The 25,726-nt window shown below is 38.2% G+C and overlaps 3 protein-coding genes and 1 long non-coding RNA gene across 5 annotated transcripts; 2 read left to right on the forward strand and 2 right to left on the reverse strand.

Annotated features, from left to right (window-relative positions):
- The first annotated feature begins 4,851 nt into the window (after positions 1 to 4,851).
- LOC104085987 (laccase-14-like) lies at positions 4,852 to 8,875 on the forward strand. The gene is made up of 6 exons (XM_009590120.3): positions 4,852 to 5,028; positions 5,563 to 5,714; positions 5,815 to 6,059; positions 6,146 to 6,274; positions 6,849 to 7,796; positions 8,552 to 8,875. Exons 1-6 carry the CDS (start codon positions 4,909 to 4,911, stop codon positions 8,680 to 8,682), a joined length of 1,725 nt encoding a protein of 574 aa, XP_009588415.1. The 5' UTR covers positions 4,852 to 4,908; the 3' UTR covers positions 8,683 to 8,875.
- Positions 8,876 to 10,169: 1,294 nt separating this feature from the next.
- On the forward strand, positions 10,170 to 14,340 carry LOC138903519 (uncharacterized). 2 transcript variants are annotated; one of them, XR_011412703.1, is made up of 3 exons: positions 10,170 to 10,474; positions 10,562 to 10,963; positions 13,922 to 14,340. It is a non-coding gene; the product is annotated as an uncharacterized lncRNA (long non-coding RNA). The 2 variants fall into 2 exon arrangements; XR_011412704.1 differs by having other exon boundaries at positions 13,926 to 14,340.
- LOC138903517 (uncharacterized) lies at positions 13,137 to 14,394 on the reverse strand. Its single transcript, XM_070191773.1, has 2 exons — positions 13,554 to 14,394; positions 13,137 to 13,235 (listed from the first exon to the last, which is right to left on the reverse strand). Exons 1-2 carry the CDS (start codon positions 14,392 to 14,394, stop codon positions 13,201 to 13,203), a joined length of 876 nt encoding a protein of 291 aa, XP_070047874.1. The 3' UTR covers positions 13,137 to 13,200.
- A 10,481-nt stretch (positions 14,395 to 24,875) lies between these two features.
- Positions 24,876 to 25,178, reverse strand: LOC138903213 (uncharacterized). The gene has a single exon (XM_070191145.1). It carries the CDS (start codon positions 25,176 to 25,178, stop codon positions 24,876 to 24,878), a length of 303 nt encoding a protein of 100 aa, XP_070047246.1.
- Positions 25,179 to 25,726: the final 548 nt, after the last annotated feature.

Genomic DNA, 25,726 nt, shown 5'->3' on the forward strand with positions numbered 1-25,726 from the left:
ACCTAGCATGTGCGTCACTAAAAATAGTAGAATGATACGAAATCCGGGGTTTCATACCCTCAGGACCAGATTTACAATCGTTACTTACCTCAAGCCGGTCAAATATCTAACCCGCAACGATCTTGCCTCTGGACTCGGCCTCCAAATGCTCTGAATCTATTCACAATCAGTACAATACCATCAATACGCGCTAATGGAATGAATTCCATAAGAAAAACTACAAAATTAGACCAAAACCCAAAATTGGCTCAAATCCCGCCCCCGGGCCCACGTCTCAAAATCTAACAAAATTTACAAAACTAGAAATCTCATTCACTCACGAGTCTAACCATACCAAATTCATCAAAATCCGACATCGTTTGGTCCTTCAAATCCTTAAATTATTCTCCAAAAATTCCAAGCCCTAACCCCTCATTTCCACAAATTACCATGATTAAAACAATGAAAAATCACCATTAATACAAGTATTAGGGCTCAAGTAACTTACCTCAATGAAATCCCCTTGATTCCCTCTTCAAACCTCTCCCAAAAGCTCCAAAAACCGAGTTGAAATTGTGAAGAATGACCAAAATTCGCGAAGGGTTCTATTTATGATTTCTGCCTAGGTTTTTCGCACCTGCGGCCATTTTCTCGCACCCACGCGACCACACCTGCGGTATAAGAAGCCGCACCTGCGCAACTCACTTAATCACCCAGATTCCGCACCTACGGACCCCTTCCTCGCACCTGCGGACTCGCATCTGTGGTCCTAGGTGCGCATCTGCGAAACCAGTCCAAACTTCTCATCTCCGCATCTGCGCTCAAAGCCTCGCACCTGCGGGCTCGCAGATACGGCCAATTCTTCGCACCTGCATTCCCAGCCTTGGCCCAGCATCTCCCGCACCTGCGCACTCCCCACGCGCACCAGCGGCCTCGCACCTGCGAACCTTTCTTCCGCAGGCGCGAAAATAGCAGAAGCAGCAGCTCCAGCTGCAATTTCCAACTTCAACAAATCCGTTAACCACCCGGAATCACCCCGAGGCCCTCGGGACCTCAACCAAAAATACCAACAAGTCATATATCAACATACCAACTTAGTCGAACCTTCGAATCACTCAAAACAACATCAAATCATCAAATTACCGTCGGATTCAAGCCTAAGAACTTCTAAATTTCCAAATTCGGCAACCGATGCCAAAACCAACCAAACCACGTCCGAATGACCTCAAATTTTGCACACACGTCAAAAATGACACTACGAACCTACTCCAACTTCCAGAATTCCATTCCGACCCCGATATCAAATTTTTCACTACCGACTGAAATCATTAAATTTCCAATTTCACCAATTCAAGCCTAATTCTACCACGGACCTCCAAATCATATTCCGGACGCACTCCTAAGTCAAAAATCACCTAACGGAGCTAAAGGAACCATCAGAATTCAAATCCGAGATCGTTTACACATAGGTTTATATCCGGTTAATTTTTCCAACTTAAGTTTCTACTTAAGAGACTAAGTGTCTCAATTCACTCCGAGTTCCTTCCGGACCCGAACTAACTAACCCGATATAACATAATATAGCTGAATAACACAAAAAGAAGTTGAAATGGGGAAAACGGGGCTATAATATAGTTGGGACATTCCTTCACCGCCTGAGCCTCGTTATACATGGACTCGGTGAATGAGGACGACTCAGTGATATCCATCACACCATGTGCTTCCTTTGGGGCATTGCCCACATCCCGAGAAGCTTCGGCCATGACCTCCTTGTTGGCCTCCCTAACTTGTTGCAAATCTACCTCGCCTCTCTCCTGTTCGGAGGCCCCTTACCCCTCGGGTTGTGATGAGATGCGGTCCATCATATATTAAATATTACTTACTCGAAAAAGGAATCTCACCATGAGAACGGGCCTCACAACGGCCCTTCGAAAGTTTGTGCCATGATCGCTCAGAATATGGCCTTTGTAACACGATGCCCTCGACCCACTCCTTGAGTCGAGGGACTGCATTCGGGACCCAAGCAACAGGTGCACCACCACAAAGTACCGATAAGAAGAAAGGAAAAAAGCGTAAAATAAGATTTGAAAACGAAATTTTACTTACGTGATATACTACACTTCTCGGGGAAAGGCAAGTGCTTGGCTGGGATCAATTCTGAGGTCCTCACTCAGACGAAACAACCTAGCCAGCCTCGATCCTGATCTTTATCAATACTCGAGAACGAGGTTTTACTAGCCCGACACGAGAGCTTGATTAGTCCCCCCCTCCCCCGAAAGATTCGAGGACTATATAGGCGCATGATGTGGTCGACGGTGAACGAGCATCCATCGATCTTGCTCACGAAGAACCGAAGAAGGATCACAATCCTCCAGAATTAGGGGTGAATTTGACCGAGGCATACCTAATATCTTTTGCAGAAGTCAATGATGACCAGATCCAATGGGCCCAGTGTAAAGGGATAAGTGTAAACACTTAAGTATCCCTCGACGTGGGTAGTGATGCCTTCGTCGGGTCCGGGAACCACCGCGTGCTTGTCAACCCAATTGTAATCTTTTTTTATAGTAAGGAGGACTTCTTAACTGATTAAGCATATGTATCTCGAGACCTCCTCACATCGATCTTGTACGGGGGAAGGTTTTTCAACCTTGAAATCGGCAGTTACCGAGCATCCTCTAGGGACGAACATTTTTAATGGGGGTTCCGGTACTGGTTCCTCGATAGCAGTATGCGAAACGGTCTCCTCGGTAACCGGCCGCGAGGTAGAATGAGTTTCTTTTGGGAAACAATTTTTGAAGTCTTCGCCATTTCTTTGAAATTGGAGGAAAATTGAGGAAAAAAAGAAGTTAAAGGAGTACACTTAATGTCTTGAGATGGAAACGAACAAGTTTCTTGTAGAGGATCTCAAATAACCAATGTATAACTGCTAGAAAGTATTGAAATTTTAAAGGTACGAGGGTAGAAGGTTTGGACGTAAAGTTGGAATGAACAAAAGAAGAGGCATTTATAGTACTTCAGTGGCGGTTCATATCCAGTAATGGCCGGCCGATGGCTGACATGCATTTAATTCCATTAAGACTCGACTGACGAGACGTTTTATTTATTTTGTCGTTTCTGTCGCGGGATATTGAAGTAAGAACCGGAAGCTCATGTCGTTCTCGTCGTCTACGACCCTCCGAAAAATGAGGGGACTATCTGTATACGGTCGAAAGCGAGCTCGCCTACGACATGGTAGGTCAGGTTTGGAACATGGCAATAAAGGACTGAAGATTGACTCCAAGTCTCACCGGGCTAGAACCCGAGGTTAGAACACCCGCCTTCGAGAATATCGAGCTCGTGATACCGAAATCGATCCTAGCCCCGAACGAGCTCGAAGAAACATTGTTAGCATAACAGAAGACCGAAATATCCGTGACCGGTCGGATATTTCGGCGAAAATCTCGGCACGTATCAATGAGGAACTGGCAATCGACAAATCAAGAGATTTTTTACCTTTTATAGAATTGTACCTAAAGTAAGACTCATCTACTATATAAAGGGGGTCTAATGATTTATTTAAGGGATTATAACACACATTCCAAAGCATTGCATTATTATTTTTCTCTTTAAGCTCTTGTTCTTCTGTATTGTGATATCGATCAAGGTGCATCTGGCTCGAGGGTGGATGGCCTTCTGAGATTGAAACTGTCTAATTCGTGTGGTTTGAATTTACTTTATGATTGTTTATTTCAATTGCAACTTAATTTATCACTTTGTATCAAGTTAATCCGTGTATCCTTAAGACCATTTATAAATTCAATTATTATCCGATTTTGAGGGTAAACACACACACACATATATATATAACACATGTCATGCACTTATTTATTTATGTTATGCATTGACGCGACTCATGCGGAATGACCATCATGTCTTCCGTTGATAAAAGAAATGTTATTTTTCTTGGTCGTTGATGATCTATATAATGAAAGAGGGATATATAGTGTCAAATATTTAATTTTTGATCTTTCTAGTATTACATGGTACTTGTTCGGAGAGGAAGCAGAGGGGCAGCTATGAGTTCGGTTGAACTCAATAGTAGCTTTAGCTCAAATCATGTGCGTGTTTGTATTAAGAAATCTATTAAATATGTTCAAAAATTAAATTCAGAACTAGTTACTGACACCTACGCCTAGTATCTCTATTCTAGAATTTAGAATTCAAATCCTAGCTAGTTGCACCTCTAAGTCAAGATCAAACACTTTTTTCTTCTAGACATCTTATCATAACGGGGGAAAATCAGGAAACAAAGGGACAAAGCGGAAGAAAATAAATGTAAAAGAAAAGTTGAGCATCCAAATCAAGAATTACTATTGTCGTGGTAATATTATTTGGCTATTTAACTTTTTATGTGTTTACTTTTCTAAATTTAAGCCACTGAAAGAAGAGACTAAGAATAGAAATGTATGACGTTCTTGATAGAATCGAGTTAATTTAACAAAGGGTGTTCATATTCAGTGGCGGACCCAAGTGTTGGCTAGCGGGTTCAACTGAATCCGCTTTACAAAAAAATAATATTGTGTATATGTATAAATTAAGATTAAAGTTGTATAAATTTTGCATAAATATTTTATTTGAATCCACTTGACAACGACTATTTTACCACTAAATTTATATACTTCTAAGATTGAACCCGCTTACACAAAATCCTGGGTCCGCTACTGATCATATTCAAAAGGTTGAAAAATCAAAGCATACAAAGAAATAAGATGCAGTTTATATGTTTTATACGTTAAATGGTAATGATAGTTGTGTTAATGTTTGCTACGACATTCTTATTCTTGCAATCTTACCTTATAAAAACGTTGATCTTCTTGCCATAACTTCATTCAAGAATAATAAGAAACTTCTATATATAGCAAAAAAAACAGTGATTTTAAGAAACTATTGATGGTTTATCTTGGAAAAATGAGGTTTATAATGAAGGTTTTCATCCTTCAATTTGTAGGAGTACTCTACTTTTCTGGCCTTTTACTTAGTCAAGCTTTTGTTCACCGGCATCAATTTGTCGTAAGTTTCATCTTAACATTCTTCTTATGATATTTTCATTTTCAATTAGTATTAGCAGCTCTTCCTTTTTTATATATGAAAGGACTCTTGGTTACGAGGCGAAGTTATGTATGGTCAAGGGTGATCAACTGAACACTCTTTGCAAAAATATTATAATAGGGTAAAATATTATTATTTGTTATTGATTAAAAAATAGACTTTGTTGTGAATATCTTTATGGAATGTTGCATAAAAATGTGGAGTTCCGAGAATTTTAATATGTCAAATTGCATTTAGTACTTCACATATCATAATATTTTCATGGACAAGGCCACCTTTTGTCCTATTTTTCTCTCCCTAAAGTCATATTCCTATAGAGTTAACATTTTTTCTAAGCTAGAGGAAGCCACTTGATGTGCCCAAAAAAACTTTTACCTGCTACATAAAGAAGTGTAAGAATTTCGTACATCGATGCATATATATAATTTAACTCTTAAAATAAATAAGTATATATTGCTTATGAAGGTAAGACTTTATGTTTGGCCATGAATGCAGGTGAAAGAAGCTCCATACACTAGGCTTTGCAGCACAAAGAACATATTAACTGTCAATGGACAATTCCCAGGGCCAGTTCTTTATGCCAATACAGGCGATACGCTTGTTGTTGATGTCTATAACCAAGGAAGCCATAATATAACCATTCATTGGCAAGTATCTTTCGCTAAAATGTGTAACATATTGAATTATATAACCACCTCATCATACAAAATAAGAGAATGACTTAATAGGAGTATATATATATTGCAGGCATGGTGTGAAACAACCAAGATATCCTTGGTCAGATGGTCCTGAATTTATTACTCAATGCCCGATTCGACCAGGAACAAACTTCAGCCAAAAGATTAAGCTTTCAGATGAGGAGGGCACACTGTGGTGGCACGCTCATAGCGATTGGTCACGAGCCACAGTGAATGGTGCTCTTGTGATCCGTCCTGCAAATAAAACCAAATATCCTTTCCCTAAACCTGATGCTGAAATACCCATAATATTAGGTATGTTCACTTGTATTCTATCCGTTTTCTTGTTTTATTTTTGTTTTCATTTTGATGAATTATTGTATATGGTGTGTGAAATGCAGGGGAGTGGTGGAAGAGTGATGTACAAAAGGTGGTTGATGAGTTTCTTGCAAGTGGAGGAGATGCAAATATTTCAGATGCTTACCTTATAAATGGTCAACCAGGGGATTCATATCCTTGCTCAAGAAATGGTCCAAAACTCTTTCCTTCCTTTACTTGTTTTTATTTATGAATTTAACTTCTATACATTGACAGTAAATCTTTACACAAATTGTTAGCTGAATTCACTATTTACTTTTTCTACCCGATATACATAAATATACACATATTATACATGCATTATATATCAATCGGCTATTTTTAATTTTGGGGCGGACAACTATTTTGGTTAATCCTTATTAGATTTTACACTATCAGATCACTTAAAAAACTAATCATAGATTAAAAAAAAAAAGGCAACCTGACGTACAAAATATCCCAAGTCCACTCAGGATCAGGGGAACTAATTACTTGGGAAATAAGATAGACAACCTACTAGAACATGTTAAATAAGACAGTAACACATATTTAAATCCTTATTTTATACGGTAGAAAACTTATTGCATTGTTCTTAACAACTAGATTATCCCAAATACTTGTTGAATATAGTGGTTATAGAAAAATCCGTTTTCTATCACATAAAATAGGATAATGAATATTTGAAGTAAACAAGGGATATACTTTATTGTGAATTACTTATGAACTATTTATCTTCTTATTTAACAGGTACATACAAGCTAACAGTGGATTATGGCAAGACTTATTTGCTTCGAATGGTGAACGCTGTAATGAACAATCAAATGTTCTTCTCTGTGGCAAATCATCAAATCACAGTTGTAGGATCAGATGCTGCCTATTTAAAGCCATTCAAAACAGATTATATCATAATTTCCCCTGGACAGACCATTGATTTATTACTTGAAGCAAATCAATCCCTCAACCATTATTACATGGCTTCAAGAGCTTACAATAGCAATCCTGGAATTGGATACGATAACACAACCACCACCGCCATCCTCCAGTATCGGGGAAATTACACCCCGTCTTCGCCATTATCTCTCCCGAATAATCTCCCTAATTACAACGATACGAATGCATTTGTTAATTTCACGGGGAGATTTCGATTTTTGGCTAATAAGGAACATCCAATGAACGTGCCATTGAACGTTACAAAAAATTTGCTATTTACATTTTCGGTTAACACATTGCCATGTGCTAATGAGTCGTGCCTTGGACCAAATGGAGATAAATTTGCAGCTAGTGTGAATAATATAAGTTTTGTTATGCCTCAAATTGACATACTAGAAGCTTATTATAAGGAGATTAATGGGATTTATGGAGATAAATTTCCTAGTGTTCCACCTTTGAAATTCAACTACACAGGGGATTCATTACCTGTGGAATTTCAAAGAGCTGATAGGAAAACAGAAGTGCATGTTCTTGAATATGGATCAACGGTGGAGATTGTTTTGCAGGGAACTAATCTATTGGGTGGAGTTGATCATCCCATTCATTTGCATGGATACAGTTTTTATGTGGTGGGATTTGGTTTTGGAAATTTTGATAAGGAGAAGGACCCTTTGAATTATAATGTTGTTGATCCTCCTCTTCAGAACACTTTTGCTATTCCAAGAAATGGATGGGCAGCCATCAGATTCAAAGCTGATAATCCTGGTATGAATCACATTTTTTATATCATAGTTGTTGTCATTATTACATATCTCCTACAATTTATGTGGCATTATTTGATTGAACTTATGGATACATGATATTTATATGGTCGTAAAAGGGCATGTCATTAATGATAAAATAAAAAAAATTAAAGTTAAATGGTCCAAATAAAAAAAATTGTCATTCTTTTGCAACAGGTTAATTAATAAGGAAAGAGTGCCATATAAAATAGAATAAGAATTATTTAGGAGTTATATTCAAGTTCACAAATGTAATGATTTTATTTTGGTGTCTGTGTGTGCCTATTTTGGTGTATTATTGCTCTATTACAATTTGAACATGCATAAAAAATGGTTTTGCTTAATGGTAAGTATGATATAAGCCATTTAAGTATTCAAGTTGTTGAGATTGAAAAGAAGAATTAAGTTATAAGGAAATTTGTGTACATTATAATAGAATTATTACCAATTTTTTTTGTTACAAATCAATATTTTATTTTGAGTTACCTGCAATAATTTTCACACAATCAGTACATATACACGTTAAACCAAATCTTTACTGCCAAACGTTAAATCAAATCCTTGGTAGGAAGCTCTTCCCCCGAATGGGGCTCTAACATGGCACGAATCCGAATATAATCGGGCTCCAATACATATACCGATGAGAAACCAAAAAAAAATCTTTACTGCCAATTTCACATGGTGTCGTACTTAGACATTTCTTTTTCTAATATATCTTTCTTTTAATTGCTTGATCAGGTGTGTGGTTTATGCACTGCCATTTCGAGCGTCACATAAGCTGGGGAATGGATATGGCATTTATTGTTAAGGATGGAAAAAGCTTGAATGAGAAACTTCTGCCTCCACCTCCAGATATGCCCAAGTGTTGATTGGATTAATCTTAGAATAAATAAATCCTATTAATTTTGATTCCTTACAGAGTCCCAACAAACATTAATTGTTCAGTGATTTAATTTATTTGTTTGTTGTTTAACGTATCTTTGGATTATCTATGATATTGCCTTTAGAATGTTTACTAAATGTATAATGGGTCATGAATAAATGAAAGTCTTGTTACTTTTATGAATTTTCTTGAAAGAAGGCTCACGTTAATTTTGTGATAATTAATTTTGATAAAGCATCACTGGTTATTAACATTGCCTAGTTAGTAAAAATCAAGTCACCAAATCAAAATACATATGAATAAAATCTCCCATTTTGAGTTAATAAGATTAAGCAGTGAATATCGAGAATTCAAAAAAAAAGGAAGCATTAACCCAAATAGCTGTCCACCCGATGTTTAAACTAAAAATAGCCGAAAAATATATAACATATTATAATCGTATATAATTAATATATAATTCATATATACCGGCTATGAAAATTAAATAGTGAATCCGAGTGGTTGTTTATGTAAAGATTCCTGGATAATTTAGTGACTGTTGGGCCGATTCAGATCCATCCTTTAGTGGACCTGTTCAACCCAGTTATTGGTCTGAATTTGACCATTTCCCTAGATATGGCAATGGGGCGGGGCGGGTTTAATCTTAACCCGCAAATATTTCAACCCGCCCCAACCCGCACCACATAGCAAAATCTACTGTTTTCAACCCGCCCCGTCCCCGCATAACAAAAAAGAATTATTTTTCATTTTTAATGAGTAGTAATTCTGATATTACATCTTTTTCTTTGACGATCCAATAATATTCCTAAATCATGGAAAAAAGTCACCATAAAATATATTCCTCCAACTAATTTAAAACTTTTCAGTTAGGCTACTCGCACATATTATTATCTATATACGAAGTAATTTCTTTAGCATGCACAGTGATTACTTTTAAATTATATATTTTTTAATTATTTATTTTTGAGTTATGATATTAAATTGTGAAATTTATGGGGTAATTTTTTATTTTTTTTTTGCTAAGAACCAAATAGAGTGCTAATATAACAGAAACGAAAAATTGTAATGGAGAACTTTTTGCTGTGTATTTAATTCAACTGTGTATAAGTATTTATACAAAGCAAAATGAATAAAAATCTGTTATGCTAGGTACAGGTGTCCTATCACTATTTGTCTATGTATAACTACCTAAAAGAATCCTAAGAAAGAATATAGAGGAATTAATATGTACATATTTTAACTACACAATACACACGATAAAAGAAGCTTCTGAATTTCTAATAATCTATTTCATTCTTTTACTCAAATGGACGGCCCAGATATGTTCTCTTTTAAAGAAAATAAACGGACATGATTAGCTTTGGATCTCTGAAGACAAAATGGTCCTGTCTTTGGACATATCGTCATTTGAGTTTAAGTCATCTCCTTTACCAAAAATTTTCTGTGGACTAAACTTGGGAAATTCCGACCAATACCCCCCTTCAAGTTGGAGAGGGGCGAAGTTACACCCAACTTGTCGATGATAGAGTGGTGAATCGGACCGGACAAGGGTTTGGTGAAGATATCGGCAACCTGTTGATGGGAAGGGACAAAGGTTAAGGAAATGATTCCCGCCTGAAATTGTTGGCGAACAAAATGGCAATCAAGCTCCACGTGCTTTCGTACGTTCGTGGAATACTGGATTTTTTGCGATATGAATCGCTGCTTGGCTATCGGAATGGAGCTGAACCGGCAGAGAGGGCGAAATAGACATATCTTCGAGCAATCGAACTAACCAGGTTACCTCTGCGACCACTCGTCTCATGGATCTATACTCTGCTTCAGCAGAGGACAAAGAAACTAAAGGTTGTTTCTTTGATTTCCAGGATACTGGCGAACTCCCAAGGCTAATGTAGAAGCCACTAATAGAACGACGAGAATCAGGACATCGTCCCCAGTCGGAGTCACAGAAAGCAAGAAGGCGAAGCGAGGGATTAGGGTTGAGCAAAAGACCCATTGCAGGATTTGAGAGAAGATAACGCAGACAATGAAAAGCTGTGTCCAAGTGAGGTTGGCGTGGAGACTGCATAAATTGACTCAAATGTTGCACGGCGAAGGACAAGTCAGGCCGCGTGTGAGTGAGGAAATTCAATTTTTCTAGAAGTCGGCGATAAAAAGTTGGGTCTGGAATCAAATCTCCAGTGTGAAGGCTGAGTCTTTGAGTGGGATCAATGGGCGATGTAGTATCCTTGAGGTCAAGAACCCCAAATTCAGTCAAGAGTTCTGAGGTAAATCTCTTTTGAGTCAAAATAAAACCTTTTTCTTCACGAATAATTTCCATGCCTAAGAAATAATGTGCTTGCCCGTGGTCTTTGATCTTAAATTCACAATCAAGAAACTCTTTCAAACGGTGTTGCTCTAATAAATCATCTCTTGTTATTAGAATGTCATCAACATAGATGACAATAACAGTAACTTTCCCTTCTGATTTCTTAAAAAATAAAGAGTAGTCGTTGAGTGAATGAGAATACCCTTTAAAATTCAAAGCTGCCGTAAGCCTGGCATACCACTGCCTTGAGCTTGCCGCAAACCATAGAGAGACTTCTTTAAAAGGCAGACATGATTGGGTGAAGGGGACTGCATCCCCGCTGGAAATTTCATAAAGACTTCTTCTTGCAAATCCCCATGCAAGAAGGCGTTATTTACATCCAATTGAAATACTTCCCAGTTCTTCTTAACTGCAATAGCAAGAAGACATCTGATGGTTATCATCTTGACAACTGGGAAAAAGTCTCATTGAAATCTATCTCTTCCCGTTGAATATCTTCTCTAATCACCAAACGTGTTTTGTATCTCTCCAAAGAGCCATCAGACCTATATTTCACTTTATATACCCATTTACATGGTAGTGCTTTCTTTCCGACAGGCAAAAGAAGAACTTCACATGTCTTATTTGCTTCCAAAGCCTCAAATTCTTTGGCCATAGCCTCTTGCCATCCTGGGTGTAGAACTGCTTGGGAATAGGAAGTAGGTTCTGAGGTATATGAAAATAGTTTTAAGGAAAGACTGATTTGTTTGAGACAAAGCAGAGAAAGACAATATAGTGGGCTATATAGAAGTGGCAAAACAAGAAGCAGTAAGGTCTGTTAAAAACACTGAGTTGCAAATATAATCAGAAAGATATGGTAGGGTAATGTGTGGTCTGCTAGACCTCCTAAGTTCAGGTGATGGAGGTGAAATATGAGAGTGGGGAATAGGAATAGGACTAAGAGAGGGTGAATGTAGGATATGAGAAGAAGAGGAAAGAGAAGAATTAGAAGGAGAAGTGGAATGAATCATGGGAGAAGAAGCAATAGGAACTGAGGAGGAAACAGTCTGGGTATCAGAATTTGATGAAAGCTCCCTATAGACACAATCAGTAGGTTGTGTTGATGAAGAAGGGAAAATATTTTGATTCCCTTTAACAGAAATGAATGGGAAGATGGTTTTATGGAACTTGACATCCCTAGAAACAAAAATCTTCATGGTCGGCAGGTTTAGGAGCTTGTATCCTTTCTTTCAGACTGGATACCCTACAAATACACATAGTACAGATCTTGGATCAAGCTTTGATCTGTGAGGAGTTAGTGTGCAGGCATAGACAAGGCAACCAAAAATTCTGAGTGAGTGATAGGAGGGTGCTACACTAAATAAGACTTCATAAGGAGATTTTAGATTAAGAACCTTAGAAAGAAATCTATTAATGAGATGGGTAGCAGTTAATAAGCATTCTCCCTAGAAAGAAATAGGAAATTTAGACTAGAACAAAAATGCCCTGCATGTTTCCAAAAGGTGCTTGTGTTTTCTTTCAACTATTCCATTTTATTGTGGGGTGTAAACACAAGTAGTTTGATGTATTATCCCTTGAGAAGAAAGAAAAGCTGAACTTTCTAGTCCACTCCCAAGTTCCCAGGCATTATCTGATCTTATGATTTTGACCTTCTTCCTAAATTGTTTTTCCACTATGACAAGAAATTATTTTAAAAGAGTAAATGTATTTGACTTAGCACTAAGTAGATAAGTCCAAGTCCCCATACTAAAGTCATCAACAATTATGAGAAAATACCTAAAACCATCATGAGTGAGTTCTTTATAGGGTCCCCAAGTGTCAATGTGAATTAATTCAAAGATTTTCTTAGTTGATATAGTACTAGATTGGAAAGGTAACTTTACTTGTCTAGATTTGGCACATATCTCACAATGATTGATCAAATTAGCTGAAGTAGAATAAGAAATAGAAGAAATATTTCTCATATTATAATAAGGCAAATTCCCTAACCTCAAGTGCCATAGGCTTACATCATTTGAAAGTGTAGAACAACACGAAACTGAAACTAAAGACTCAGTACTCTTCCTAATACACTTAGAAGAAGATGGACAATAGTCCTTCTTTGAAGCTGAAAAAACTGGACAGTAGTCCTTCTTGGAATCAACCAAACTGCTACTAGGCTTGATGGTGTGAAGTAGATAAATCTCTTGTTTCTCCTTACCAAGAACCTCTGGCCTCTTCATTGAAGGGGCCTGTAAAATTACACCAATAGAGTAAAAAATAAGTAGACAATTAACATGCTGACAAAGTTTGTGAACTGATACAAGGTTATAGTTAAAAGTAGGAACAAAAAGAACATTAATCAGAGTGAGATCAGGAAGAACTTGTACATTTCCTGCCTGAGTGACCCTAACCCTTTGTGAGTTAGGAAGATTAACAAAGACTGGCTTGACTAAGGTTCTAATATTGAATAGAAGATTAAGATCACATGTCATGTATTCAGATGCTCCTGAGTCTAAGATCCAAATAACCGTGTTAGCTATTTTTGAAAAAAGAGTGTTTAGGTATACCAGCACAGTTTGCAGTCACATTCACTTCTGAGCTGATGTTTCCTTGTGGTGTAAACTTAGCTTGTTGAAGTACCCAACATAGATTGTGATACTGCTCTTGAGTGAGTCCTTTCTCCAAACCATAGATTGACTGAGCAGAATTAGGATCTGATGTGGCTGCTGCATATCCCTGAACACATCCTTGAGACCTTTTGTTCTTGGTAAATTTAAAATCTGCAGAAAACCCAATGATTCTGTAGCATTTCTCAATTGAATGTCCAGGCTTCTTACAATAAGAACATACCACTGTGTTTCTCTTTTCCTCAAAATTTTCTCTCTTATCTGCTTGAGCATACTTCTGACCTCCATATAGTTGTTTTGTGGCCAAGAAAGCAGAGTCAAGAGGATGATGTGCAATCTGGATTTCTTTCTGTTTCTCTTCCTGGATCAAGAGTGAGTAAGCATGATTGAAGCTAAGAAGAGGTGTGGTCATGAGAATATTGCTTTTCACTTCTGAATAAGCATCGTTCAGCCCCATCAGGAACTGAATAAGCCTTCCATCATGCTGAGATCTTAGAGATCTGCTCTTTCCTCTACAAGAGCACTCATAACTACAGTGAGTACATGCATCAAAACTGTCCAAATCATCCCAAATTTTCTTAAACTTTGTGTAATACCCAGCAATATCAGAACTTCCCTGAACTAAATCGCTAAGTTCCTTCTGCAGCTGATAAAGCAAAGCTCCATTGCTTTGACCAAATCTATCTTCCAATTCCTTCCAGATTTCTTTAGCAGTCTTATAATAAAGGACACTCTCAGCAATCTGCTTTGAAAGAGAGTTCAACAACCATGATATTACCATATCATTGCATCGACTCTATGCCTTAAAAGAGGGAGAATCTGCATGTGGCTCTATGATCGTCGCATCTATGAAGCCAACCTTATTTTTAGCTGAGAGAGCTATGAGGACTGCTCTACGCCATCCTCCATATCCCTTTCCATCAAAGATGGAATTGACAAGAATCATTCCAGGTGAATCTGAAGGATGAAGGTAAAAGGGATGAGAGTTATCATTTGTGATAGTGATTTGAGGGGATTGGATTGTGGAAGGACTTCCAGCAGGCAGTGTAACAGGGGGATCGTCAGTGACTGCCATTGAAGAAGTCCAAGAGAAAACTTGAGCAAGAAGATAGGATCTAGACCTTTTGCTCTGATACCATAACAGAAATAAAAAATTATAATGGAGAACTTTTTGCTGTGTATTTCATTCAACTGTGTACAAGTATTTATACAAAGCAAAAGGAATAAAAATCTGTTATGCTCGGTACAAGTGTCCTATCACTATTTGTCTATGTGTAACTACCTAAAAGAATCCTAAGAAAGAATATATAAGAATTAATATGTACACATTTTACCTACACACTATATACGGTAAAAGAAGCTTCTAGATTTCTTATACTCTATTTCATTCTTTTACTCAAATGGACGGTCCATATATGTTCTCTTTTAAAGCAAATAAACGGACATGATTAGCTTTGGATCTCTGAAGACAAAATAGTCCTCTCTTTGGACATATCGTCATTTGAGTTTAAGCCATCTCCTTTACCAAAAATTTTCTGTGGACTAAACTTGGGAAATTCCGACGCCAATATAATACCCAAAGGAACAAAAAGGGGAATACTTGAAAAATGTGTGCAAAAACGAGAAAAAAAAGGACATTCGTCCTTATTTTCCATTTTGTTACCCTTACATATTAATTTTGTTTCACTCGAGACAAACCCAAAAAAAAAAAGTAATATAAAAAGAAATTCAGTAGAAAACTATTTGGTATTAGTCGATTCCAAGTCAAGTTTAATAAAAACTTACATGGACTCTAATCATGTTCCTCTCTAACTTTTCAAATTAATATTATAAATATTTTACAAATAGATTATATTTATTTATACACAAAAAAATCGTGGAATGTTAATGGTGATTCTAGCAACGCAAAAGTGGAAACGGTTAGCACTTAGTAGATAATTTGCAGAATATCAAATAGATCAACCAAGAAAATTTGTTTAAACCCGTATAGACCCACGTCCCACCCCGCCCCACATCAGTTTCAAAAAATATTGCTTCAACCCGCCCCATATCACATAACTTTAAAACCCGCACTGCCCCGTATTACCTTAAACCCGCACCGTCCCGCACTCGCACCGTCCCATTTGCCATCTATATTTCCCTGTTTATTGAAATAGTCACGAGATTCATAAGCAAAAAATTTACTTCAGAACTTGATTAATGCAAAACAATTCTGAGTCGAGCAAATACACCAAATCAAGGGCAAATCGGCAGATGAGCAGAAAATCTAGCGATGAACCTTCTAAAATTCGAGCCTGGACCGAAACTCGACTGTACCTCGTGAGGCTGCTGGTTTTTGCCGTGAGAGAGGTGACTATCAATGAAGCTTCACAATGTGTTTTTGGGCTTGAATTTGAGGCATTTTTGGGTCTTAAACAGGGTGATGAATTGCTTGAATTTTCGAAAGAAATAATGAATAGAGTAGAAATTCACTTAGCGCAGAATTTTTTTTTTTGTTTTCTCTCAATTCTCTCCTCTATTTTTTCCTTCCTCTTTTTCCTCTTTTCTCCTCACATTTCTCTTCTATTTATAGGAAAAAAATTCGGAATTATTTTAGATTTTATTTTATTTTATTTTATTATTTATTAATTAAAAAGAATTCCCACTTCCCATTTTTCTTCTTTTTAAAAATAAAATAATTCCTCACTTTCCTTTACTTTTATTTTTTAATTTTTCACTTTTTTTACTTTATTTTTTTTATTTTCCACTTATTTTACTTTTCTTTTTTTAATTTTCACTTATTTTACTTTTCTTTTTTTAAATTTTCACTTTCTTTTACTTTTTTTTAAAAATTTCAGCTACCTTTACTTTTATTTTTTAATTTCATATTTATTTTACTTTTGTTTTTTTTATTTTCCACATTCTTTTACTTTTAAAAATAATAATTTCCACCTACTTTTACTTTTAATTTTTTATTCCATACTTTTAATTTTTCTATTATTTTATTCCCATCCAAAAATTTAAAAATATATATTTATTTTTCGTTTTTTAAAATTTATTTTATTTTAAAATAAAGATATAAATATAAAAATATTACTAATAATAATAATTTGACCTTTTAAATTATTTTTAATTCTTACTCTATATTAAAAAAATATAACAAAGCTAAAAATATATATATTAAATTTTTAAAAATATTTACATTGTAGAAGGTGGTAAAAATTTAAATATAGTCAAAAATTAGGTGCTCACAACTGCCACTCTTTGCTTGGAAACATGAAGAGTATTCAGGCAAAGATTAGGTGAGCCATGTGACTAATTTTTGACCAAACCGTTATTCAAAAGGAAAAGAAATAAAAGATAGGGTGTAACCGAGCCCTGATTTTGGACTGCCTACATATCCCGAGTTATAGGGGAATCAGGTCACGTGTAGTTCAAGGAGAATGGTGGAATGATGAGTTGAGGAGTCGAGTGAGGTTCCGTCGAGGCTCCGGTTCGCGATCCTGCTATTATAAAAAAAAAACTAAACAAACCTATCAACTATGAGTTACAAGATTCCTATATATGAGTTTTCTGAAACTTGATCTTGAGTCTTGACTAAACCTTGATGCTCGCTAGCTGTAGGTGCTAGTTCATTGTTCTATAGCTTCTTCTAATCAAAACGGGACTCCAATGCTCGTGGCTTCCGTCATGTCTTGAGCATTCCACATTTTTTCAACTGCTTTTGCATTTTGGATTCACCTATTTTTTCTTTTCTTTTATTCTGAATTGAGACTTCTTCTTTTGGCCATCTCGAACCATGTGCCTCAAGGTAAAACCTACTTAGACACCAAAACAAACAAACGAACGAAATTTTTCTGCCCCAATTTGCACTAGGAAATTTTCGTGAGTTATTGTAACAAAATTCTAAACTAGTTCTTTATTGAAAGCAATAAAAGGTCGGGAATGGTGTACCCCGAAAAAAAAACAGAGACTAGGGAATGAAGACCCTATGTCTAAAATGAAAGAAAATAAGGAGCGGTGACCCTATATTAGAAAAGCGACTAGGGATTGGTGTACCCTAATACTGGTAAGTAAATGTAACAAGGGGTTGATACCCTGTATTACGGAAAAAGAATGCAATCAGGAGTTGGTACCCTGTATTACTGAAAGGAATTATAACCAGGGGGTGACACCCTGTATTACGAAAAAGAAACATAACCAGGGGTTGGTGCTATGTATTACTGAAATGAAAATGAATCCCCTGGGCGAAAAGGTTCTACCTGGGTTAAACTGCGAAAAGCGAGCCTGGGCAAAAATTACTTCTACTCGGAATATGAACTGGATCCCACTAGGCGAAAAGTTTCTACCTGGATTAAGTTACGTAAAATAACCTGAGCGAAGAGTACTTCTACCCGGAACTATGAGCTGGATCCCCCTAGGCGAAAAGGTTCTACTTGGGTAAACTGCGAAAAGCGAGCCTGGGCGAAAATTACTTCTACCAGGAATATGAGCTGGATCCCACTAGGCGAAAAGTTTCTACCTGGGTTAAGCTACGTAAAACAACCTGAGCGAAGAGTACTTCTACCCAGAACTATGAGCTGGATCCCCCTAGGTGAAAAGGTTCTACTTGGGTTAAGCTACGTAAACATCCCGAGCGAAGAGTACTTCTACCTGGAAACTATGATCTGGATCCCCCTAGGCGAAAAGGTTCTACCTCAGTTAAGCTACGAAAAATACCTTGGGCGAAGATTACTTCTACCCCGAAAACTATGAGCTGGATCCCCATAGACAAAAAGATTCTACCTGGGTTAAGCTAAGAAAAACAAGCCTGGCGAAAAATACTTCTACCCAGAACTATGAGCTGGATCCCCCTAGACGAAAAGATTCTACCTGGGTTAAGTTAAGAAAAATAAGCCTGAACGAAGAGTACTTCTACCCGGAACTATGAGCTGGATCACCCTAGGCGAAAAGGTTCTATTAGGGTTAAGCTACGTAAAAAACACTGAGCGAAGAGTACTTCTACCCGGAACTATGAGCAGGATCCCCCTTGGCAAAAAGGTTCTAACTAGGTTAAGCTAAGAAAAACAAGCCTGGGTGAAGAGTACTTCTACCCGGAAATATGAGCTGGATCCCCCTAGGCGAAAAGGTTCTACCTGGGTTAAGCTACGAAAAACAATCCCGGGCGAAGAGTACTTCTACCCTGAACTATGAGCTGGATCCCCCTAGGTGAAAAGGTTCTTCCTTGGTTAAGCTACGTAAAACAACCTGAGCGAAGATTACTTCTACCCGGAACTATGAGCTGGATCCCTCTAGGCAAAAATGTTCTACCTGGGTTAAGCTACGTAAAACAACCTCAGCGAAGAGTACTTCTACCCGGAACTATGAGCTGGATCCCCCGATGCGAAAAAGGTTCTACCTGAGTTAAGCTACGTAAAACAACCTGAACGAAGAGTACTTTTACCCGGAACTATGAGCTGGATCCCCCTAGGCGAAACGGTTCTGCCTGGGTTAAGCTATGAAAATGACAGGTATAGACAGTAGTGATGCATGCTGAAAAATAAAATAAAATGGAGATTTTGAGGGACTTACCTTTGGTGATATTCGTCCTTTGAGAATCGCCATTCTGCATTGCTTTGTTCCTGCTTTAAACAAAGAAAAACTGTGAGTTTTCAAAGTGGTGGTTGGGTTGCGGCCTTGATACCCTAAGTATCTTGAAGTCACAGTCATTGCTGTAGAAGAACTGATTCTTCCAATATGGTACTGAGATGCTTGGATACTCTGTATAGCTTCTTGGAGACTTTGGCTCTCTGATGTTGCCCCCGACTGTTTCATATTCGGATGTCCATGGTACCGCTAACCCTTGTCCCTAAGGCAAGGCAAATTTTCTTTAAAATAAAACTTAGTTGTCTTGCAACTAGAACCAGTTCTAGTCTGTAGTGCTTATCAACTTTCCCCACGAAGCAAGTGTTGCTTAGGCGACCTTTCAGTTTCTTTGAGACGCTTTGTTCGTCTTATCAAAAGAGATCATAGATAGATTCGTGACTTCATCAATGCCGTATATGCCCCAAATTATGCTTGGTTTTAAAGGGAAACTGTAGTCAATTTTGCAGCCATTTGTTTTCTTTTCTTTTGATGCAAGATTAGACCGAAAAATGAATTAAAGAAAAATTATGTGTTAAAATAGAAAAGCAATTGAAAGTGATAAAAAAAAAAGGAATTGTGTCTAAACAAAAGGTGCCCTTTCGGGGGAGGGGAATAGGGAGACTTATCTGGAGGTATGTGCCAACTTCAATGAATCATGACATGCATTTTGGACTGGACGCTTGATCCATATGAGCTGTCTAATTATCAAAAATCTGTCGCAAATGTTCATCTTGAAACTGCCTTAGTTGTTCTCATATCGGAGTATCAAAGACCCTCATTCGGCTAGTAGCGCCCTTTGCGGGTTTTCGCTAACTGGCCTCTTTCATTTCTTTTCTCACCATTGCCTTATAGTGCTCTTTGCGAGTTTTCACTACAAGACTCTCTCATTTTTATTTTCTCTGCTCGTCATTGCCCTATGGTGCCCGTGAGGGTTTTCACCAATAAGACTCTCATTTTGGTTGCATCAGATCCAAATGATTGTATCCTCCAATTCTTGAACATTCTCGTTGATTGATATGAAGGACTTGAAAAGGATTTATGTAAAAATAATTTGGATTGAATTACAACTTTGGGACCTTTGAGATGAAACCATCGCCGAACCATTGTAACATCTACCACAATTTCAACTTTTGGGAGAATGTAGATTTTTGTTTTGGTGTGACTGAACCCTAGAGAGAGGCTGCCTACGTATCCTTTCGGAATCAAGTCGAACGTAGTTCAATGACTCAGAAGAATTTTTTTTTATTATTTATTTTTTACAAGTACACGGGTTCTAAAAGGAGGGAAACCCAAGAAGACAAATATGGCTCAAAAGGTTTAACAAAAGGGTGACACTTATTTAGGGTAGTGAACAAAGATAGCCTTCGTTATCTCGATCTAAGAAAATTCGATGCGTGGAAATTCTTCAGTGGGTATGAATCAAACATAATATCTTTTGACTGCATCTGCGTTAATTATCATGTCTGGTACCAGTCCTTCTTCATCTACCAAGTGCAAAGCCCCTTTTGGTAACACTTTCTTGATGATGTAGGGTCCTTGCCAGTTCGGGGCAAACTTTCCTTTAGCTTCTACCTGGTGCGGAGGGATGCATTTTAAAATGAGCTGGCCTACCTCAAAGTGCCTCGGACGCACTTTCTTATTATAAGCGCGTGCTATTCTTTGCTGGTATAACTGGCCAAAACACACTGCTGCTAGTCGTTTTTCATCAATCATCATTAGCTGTTCTAATCTGGTCTTGACCCACTCGGTGTCTTCAATCTCTGATTCCACAATGATTCGGAGAGAGGGAATTTCAACTTCAACCAGTATTACAACTTTAGTTTCATAAACCAACAGATAAGGAGTTACACCCATAGATCTGCGAGCAGTCGTGCGGTATCCCAAAAGAGAAAAAGGCAACTTTTCATGCCATTGCCTGGATCCTTGGATCATCTTCCTAAGGATCTTCTTGATATTCTTGTTAGCTGCTTCAACGGCTCTATTAGCTTTAGGCCGGTAGGATGTAGAATGGCGATGCAGAATTTTAAATTGCTCGCATACCTCCTTCATCAGATGACTATTTAGATTGGTTGCATTATCAGTGATAATGGTCTTTGGGATATCAAAGCGACATATGATCTTGGAATGAACAAAATCTACCACCGCTTTCTTGGTGACTGCCTTGAAAGTAACTGCCTCTACCCACTTGGTGAGGTAATCAATGGCGACCAAAATGAATCTATGCCCATTTGAAGCCTTTTGGCTCGATTGGCCCAATAACATCCATTCCCCAAGCAACGAAAGGCCAAGGAGAGGACATAGGATGCAACTACGAAGGAGGCGAGTGAATCAGGTAGCCATGAATCTGGCATTGGTGACACTTGCGAACGAAACTAAAGCAATCTCGCTCCATAGTAAGCCAATAATACCCTGCCCGTAGAATCTTCTTCGCCAAAACATATCCAGTCATGTGAGGTCCGCATATCCCCGAATGTACTTCACTCATGATCCGCTCAGCTTCTGTGGCATCTATGCATCTCAATAAGTTCAAATCCGGGGTCATTTTGTACAAAATTTCCCCATTCAGGAAGAAGCTGCCGGCGAGCTGCCTTATAATTCTTTTTTGATCTCCCTTGGCATGCTCTGGGTATTCCCTTGTTTTCAGGAATCGTTTTATGTCGTGGTACCAAGGTTCACCATATGGTTCTGTCTCAATAGTATTGTAGTAGCCGTGTTGATTCTGAATTTGGATTTGCAGTGGATCAATATGGGTATTGCCTGGGTAAGGGAGCATCGAGGCTAAGGTAGCCAAGGCGTCGGCTAGCTCATTGTGAAACCTGGGAATGTACCTGAATTTGATGGATTTGACTTGCTTAGGTCTTGTACACATTGTCTATATGGAATAAGCTTGATGTCTCGAGTATCTCATTCACCTTGGGCTTGCCTGATAAGCAAGTCGGAATCTCCCATAACCAATAATTCATGCACATCCAGATCAAGGGCCATTTTAGACCCATTATACAAGCCTCATATTCCGTTGTATTATTGGTACAGAAGAAACGAAGTCGGGCCATTGTAGGGTAATGTTGTCCAATAGGTGAGATAAGGATTGCCCCGATCCCAACTCCTTTGATATTGACAACCCCATCAAAATACATTTTCCATATACGGATGTCATCTGAAACTACTTCCTCTATTAAGTTAACCTCTTCATCTGGGAAGTATGTGCTCAGTGGCTTGTAATCATCATCAACTGGATTCTCTGCCAAATGATCTGCCAAAACCTGTGCTTTCATTGCAGTGCGAGTGACATAGACGATGTCGAACTCTGTGAGCAGAATCTGCCATTTTGCGAGCCTTCCAGTGGGCATTGGCTTTTGAAAGATGTACTTCAAAGGATCCATTTTGGATATGAGGTAAGTAGTGTAGGCCAGGAGATAATGCCTCAGTTTCTGAGCGACCCAAGTCAAAGCACAACATGTTCTTTCTAAAAGGGTATACTTAACCTCATAATTGGTAAACTTCTTGCTCAAATAATAGATTGCCTGTTCCTTTTTGCATGTTGCATCATGTTGCCCCAGAACGCATCCAAAGGAATTATCCATCACCGATAGATATAAAACAAAGGCCTAACAGGTTTTGGTGGGACCAGTATAGGGGGTTTTGACAGATAATCTTTGATCCTGTCAAAAGTTTTTTGGAAATCGTCCGTCCACTTGATAGAAGCATCCTTTTTCAGCAATTTAAAGATGGGCTCGCATGTGTTTGTGAGCTGAGCAATGAACCTACTGATGTAGTTTAATCTCCCGAGCAAACTCATGACTTCAGTTTTGTTCTTCGGGGGTGGCAGATCTCGAACAGACTTTATCTTAGATGGATCCAATTCAATGCCTCTCCAGCTGACTATAAAACCGAGGAGTTTCCCAGATGGCACCCCAAATACACACTTGGATGGATTGAGCTTAAGGTCATACCTTCGGAGCCGCTCAAAAAACTTTTTCAAATCGTGCACGTGATCAGCCTGTGTCTTTGATTTTATGATGATATCACCAACATATACTTCAATCTCTTTTTGCATCATGTCATGAAAAATGGTGTTCATGGCCCTCATGTAAGTTGCCCCGCATTCTTTAAACCGAATGGCATAACCCTGTAACAATAGGTACCCCGTGGAGTGGTGAAAGCGGTCTTTTCTACATCATCCTCATCCATTAGAATCTGGTGGTATCCGGCATAGCAATCCACATAAGATTGTATCTCATACTTAGTGCAGTTATCTACAAGTATGTGGATGTTTGGTAAGGGAAAATTATCCTTTGGACTTGCTTTGTTCCGGTCCCTGTAGTCAACACAGAATCTGGTTTTTCCATCCTTCTTTGGCACATGCACAACATTTTCCACCTAGGTGGTGTATCGTACGGCTCTAACTATATTGGTGCTCAGTTGTTTCATTATTTCCTCTTTGATTTTATCACTCATGTCCGTTTTAAATTTTCGTTGCTTCTGTTGGACTGGTGGAAAATCAGGATACGTGGGAAGCTTATGAACCACTAAATTAGCACTTAAACCCGGCATATCATCATAAGACCAAGCAAACACATCTTTGTATTCAAATAAAATTTGAATCAAGGCATCTCTAGTTTCTTGTTCAGAGTGAATGCTTATATTTATTTCTCTGACTTCTTCATGACCTCTGATATTAATTGGCTCAGTTTCATTGAGGTTGGGCCTAGGCTTATTTTCAAATTGTTCCAACTCTTTTTTTATTTCCTCAACAGCCTCATTTTCATCATATTCGACCTCTTGATGCATTATTTCAAAATTAGACAACTTTTTAAGATTTGGGCGTGAATTTCGCATGCATGTCATGTTATTAAAGTCGTCATTAACAAAACTGAAATGGAAACAAAATGACAAGATTTAGGAAAAGGAAAAGATACAATACGAAATTGAACTGCATTTCATTGAATTTGAAAGGATAGAAGGGTTAACATCAAAACAAAATGATCATACTGAGATATTTGGATTACAACCCTAAAAGTAACCCAAATTATAAAAAGAAGCTCCAAAAGCAAACTACCAAGACTATTTCCTTGTGGGGAGAGAAGTTGCTTTCCAGTTGTTGAGTATGGTGTCTGGGCCAATTAGTTGCACATCGGCACAGCTAGTGCCTTCAACAGCCTGGATCATATTCACTTCAGAAAACATCTGGCTGAGGTCATGGCAAATTTCATCAATGTTTGCCTGTGCTGAGGAATTTTGACCCTCTTGGAGTCGTGGCTTAACAAAAGTGTACAAAATATGAGGGATGGGTTGCTGCAAGACCCAACCATGCTTTTTGCGGTGCTTAGCTTTATCTTCATCTACTTGTGTTGGCCTGAAACCTAAGCCAAAAGTACCCTTGTTGCTAAAGGGAGAGATTGGTTTCGAAATTCCTTGCAATAATGCCCCCAAGCCTTTTCCTGGCTCATAACCTTGTCTCAGCATAAGTGCAGCCATCATTACAGATGTGGCGGAAAGACGAGAATGCAGAATGGGTTTTCCTTCCTCAACGTGGTCCACAACAACCACTCTGAAAGCCTGATAGGCAATGGACTCGCACCCTTCCTTGGCCTCAATACACGGAATTAACGGATCTTTATAAATGGATAATTCGTCTTCTCCATAAACAATAATCTCTTACCTGTCATGTTCAAACTGGAGCAACTGATGTAAGGTGGATGGCACAGCTCGAGCCGTATGGATCCATGGCCTTCCAAGAACAAGGTTATAAGAAGTTTCCATGTCCACTACTTGGAAGACAATTTCAAAATCAAACGGCCCAAATGTCATGGTGAGGTTAATCTCCCCAATAGTATCTCTCATTGAGCCATCAAAAGCCCGGATGCAAATATTGCTGGGTCTTATTTTGTTTGTATTGATCTTCATTCTTTGCAAGGTAGAGAGAGGGCAAACATCTACACTCGAGCCTCCATCAACCATGAATCTCTTTACATAATGACCTTCATATTTGACAATCTGGTGCAAAGCCCTATTGTACCCGGATCACTCCTCTGGAAGTTCATCATCAGTAAAGGAGATTCTGTTCACCTCGAAAATTCTATTGGCCACCTTCTCTAACTGATTTACGCTTGTCTTCTCTGAGACATATGCCTTGTTCAGGATCTTGATTAGTACACGGGCATGCTCTTCCGAGTGTCTGAGCAGAGATAACAGAGAGATTTGAGCAGGAGTCTTTCTCAACTGGTCAATGATTGAGTAATCCTGAACTTTCATCTTTTTCAAAAACTCACCTGCCTCTTCTTTAGTGACTAGTTTCTTTATTGGTATTTGGCCTTCTCTGATTTTCTTGGCCTTCCTCAATTCTTATGGAGAGTAACACCTCCCTGATCGAGTCAAACCTCCAGTTTCCCCCACTTCTTCTATAATTTCCTTGCCTTTGTAGGTCACCACAATTTTGTTGTAGTTCCAGGGAATGGTTTTCGTGTTTGTCACACGGGGTTGTATGGCAGGCTTGATTATGATCGGCT

Source organism: Nicotiana tomentosiformis, chromosome 12 (assembly GCF_000390325.3).
Source record: "Nicotiana tomentosiformis chromosome 12, ASM39032v3, whole genome shotgun sequence".
NCBI classification, from domain to species: domain Eukaryota; kingdom Viridiplantae; phylum Streptophyta; class Magnoliopsida; order Solanales; family Solanaceae; genus Nicotiana; species Nicotiana tomentosiformis.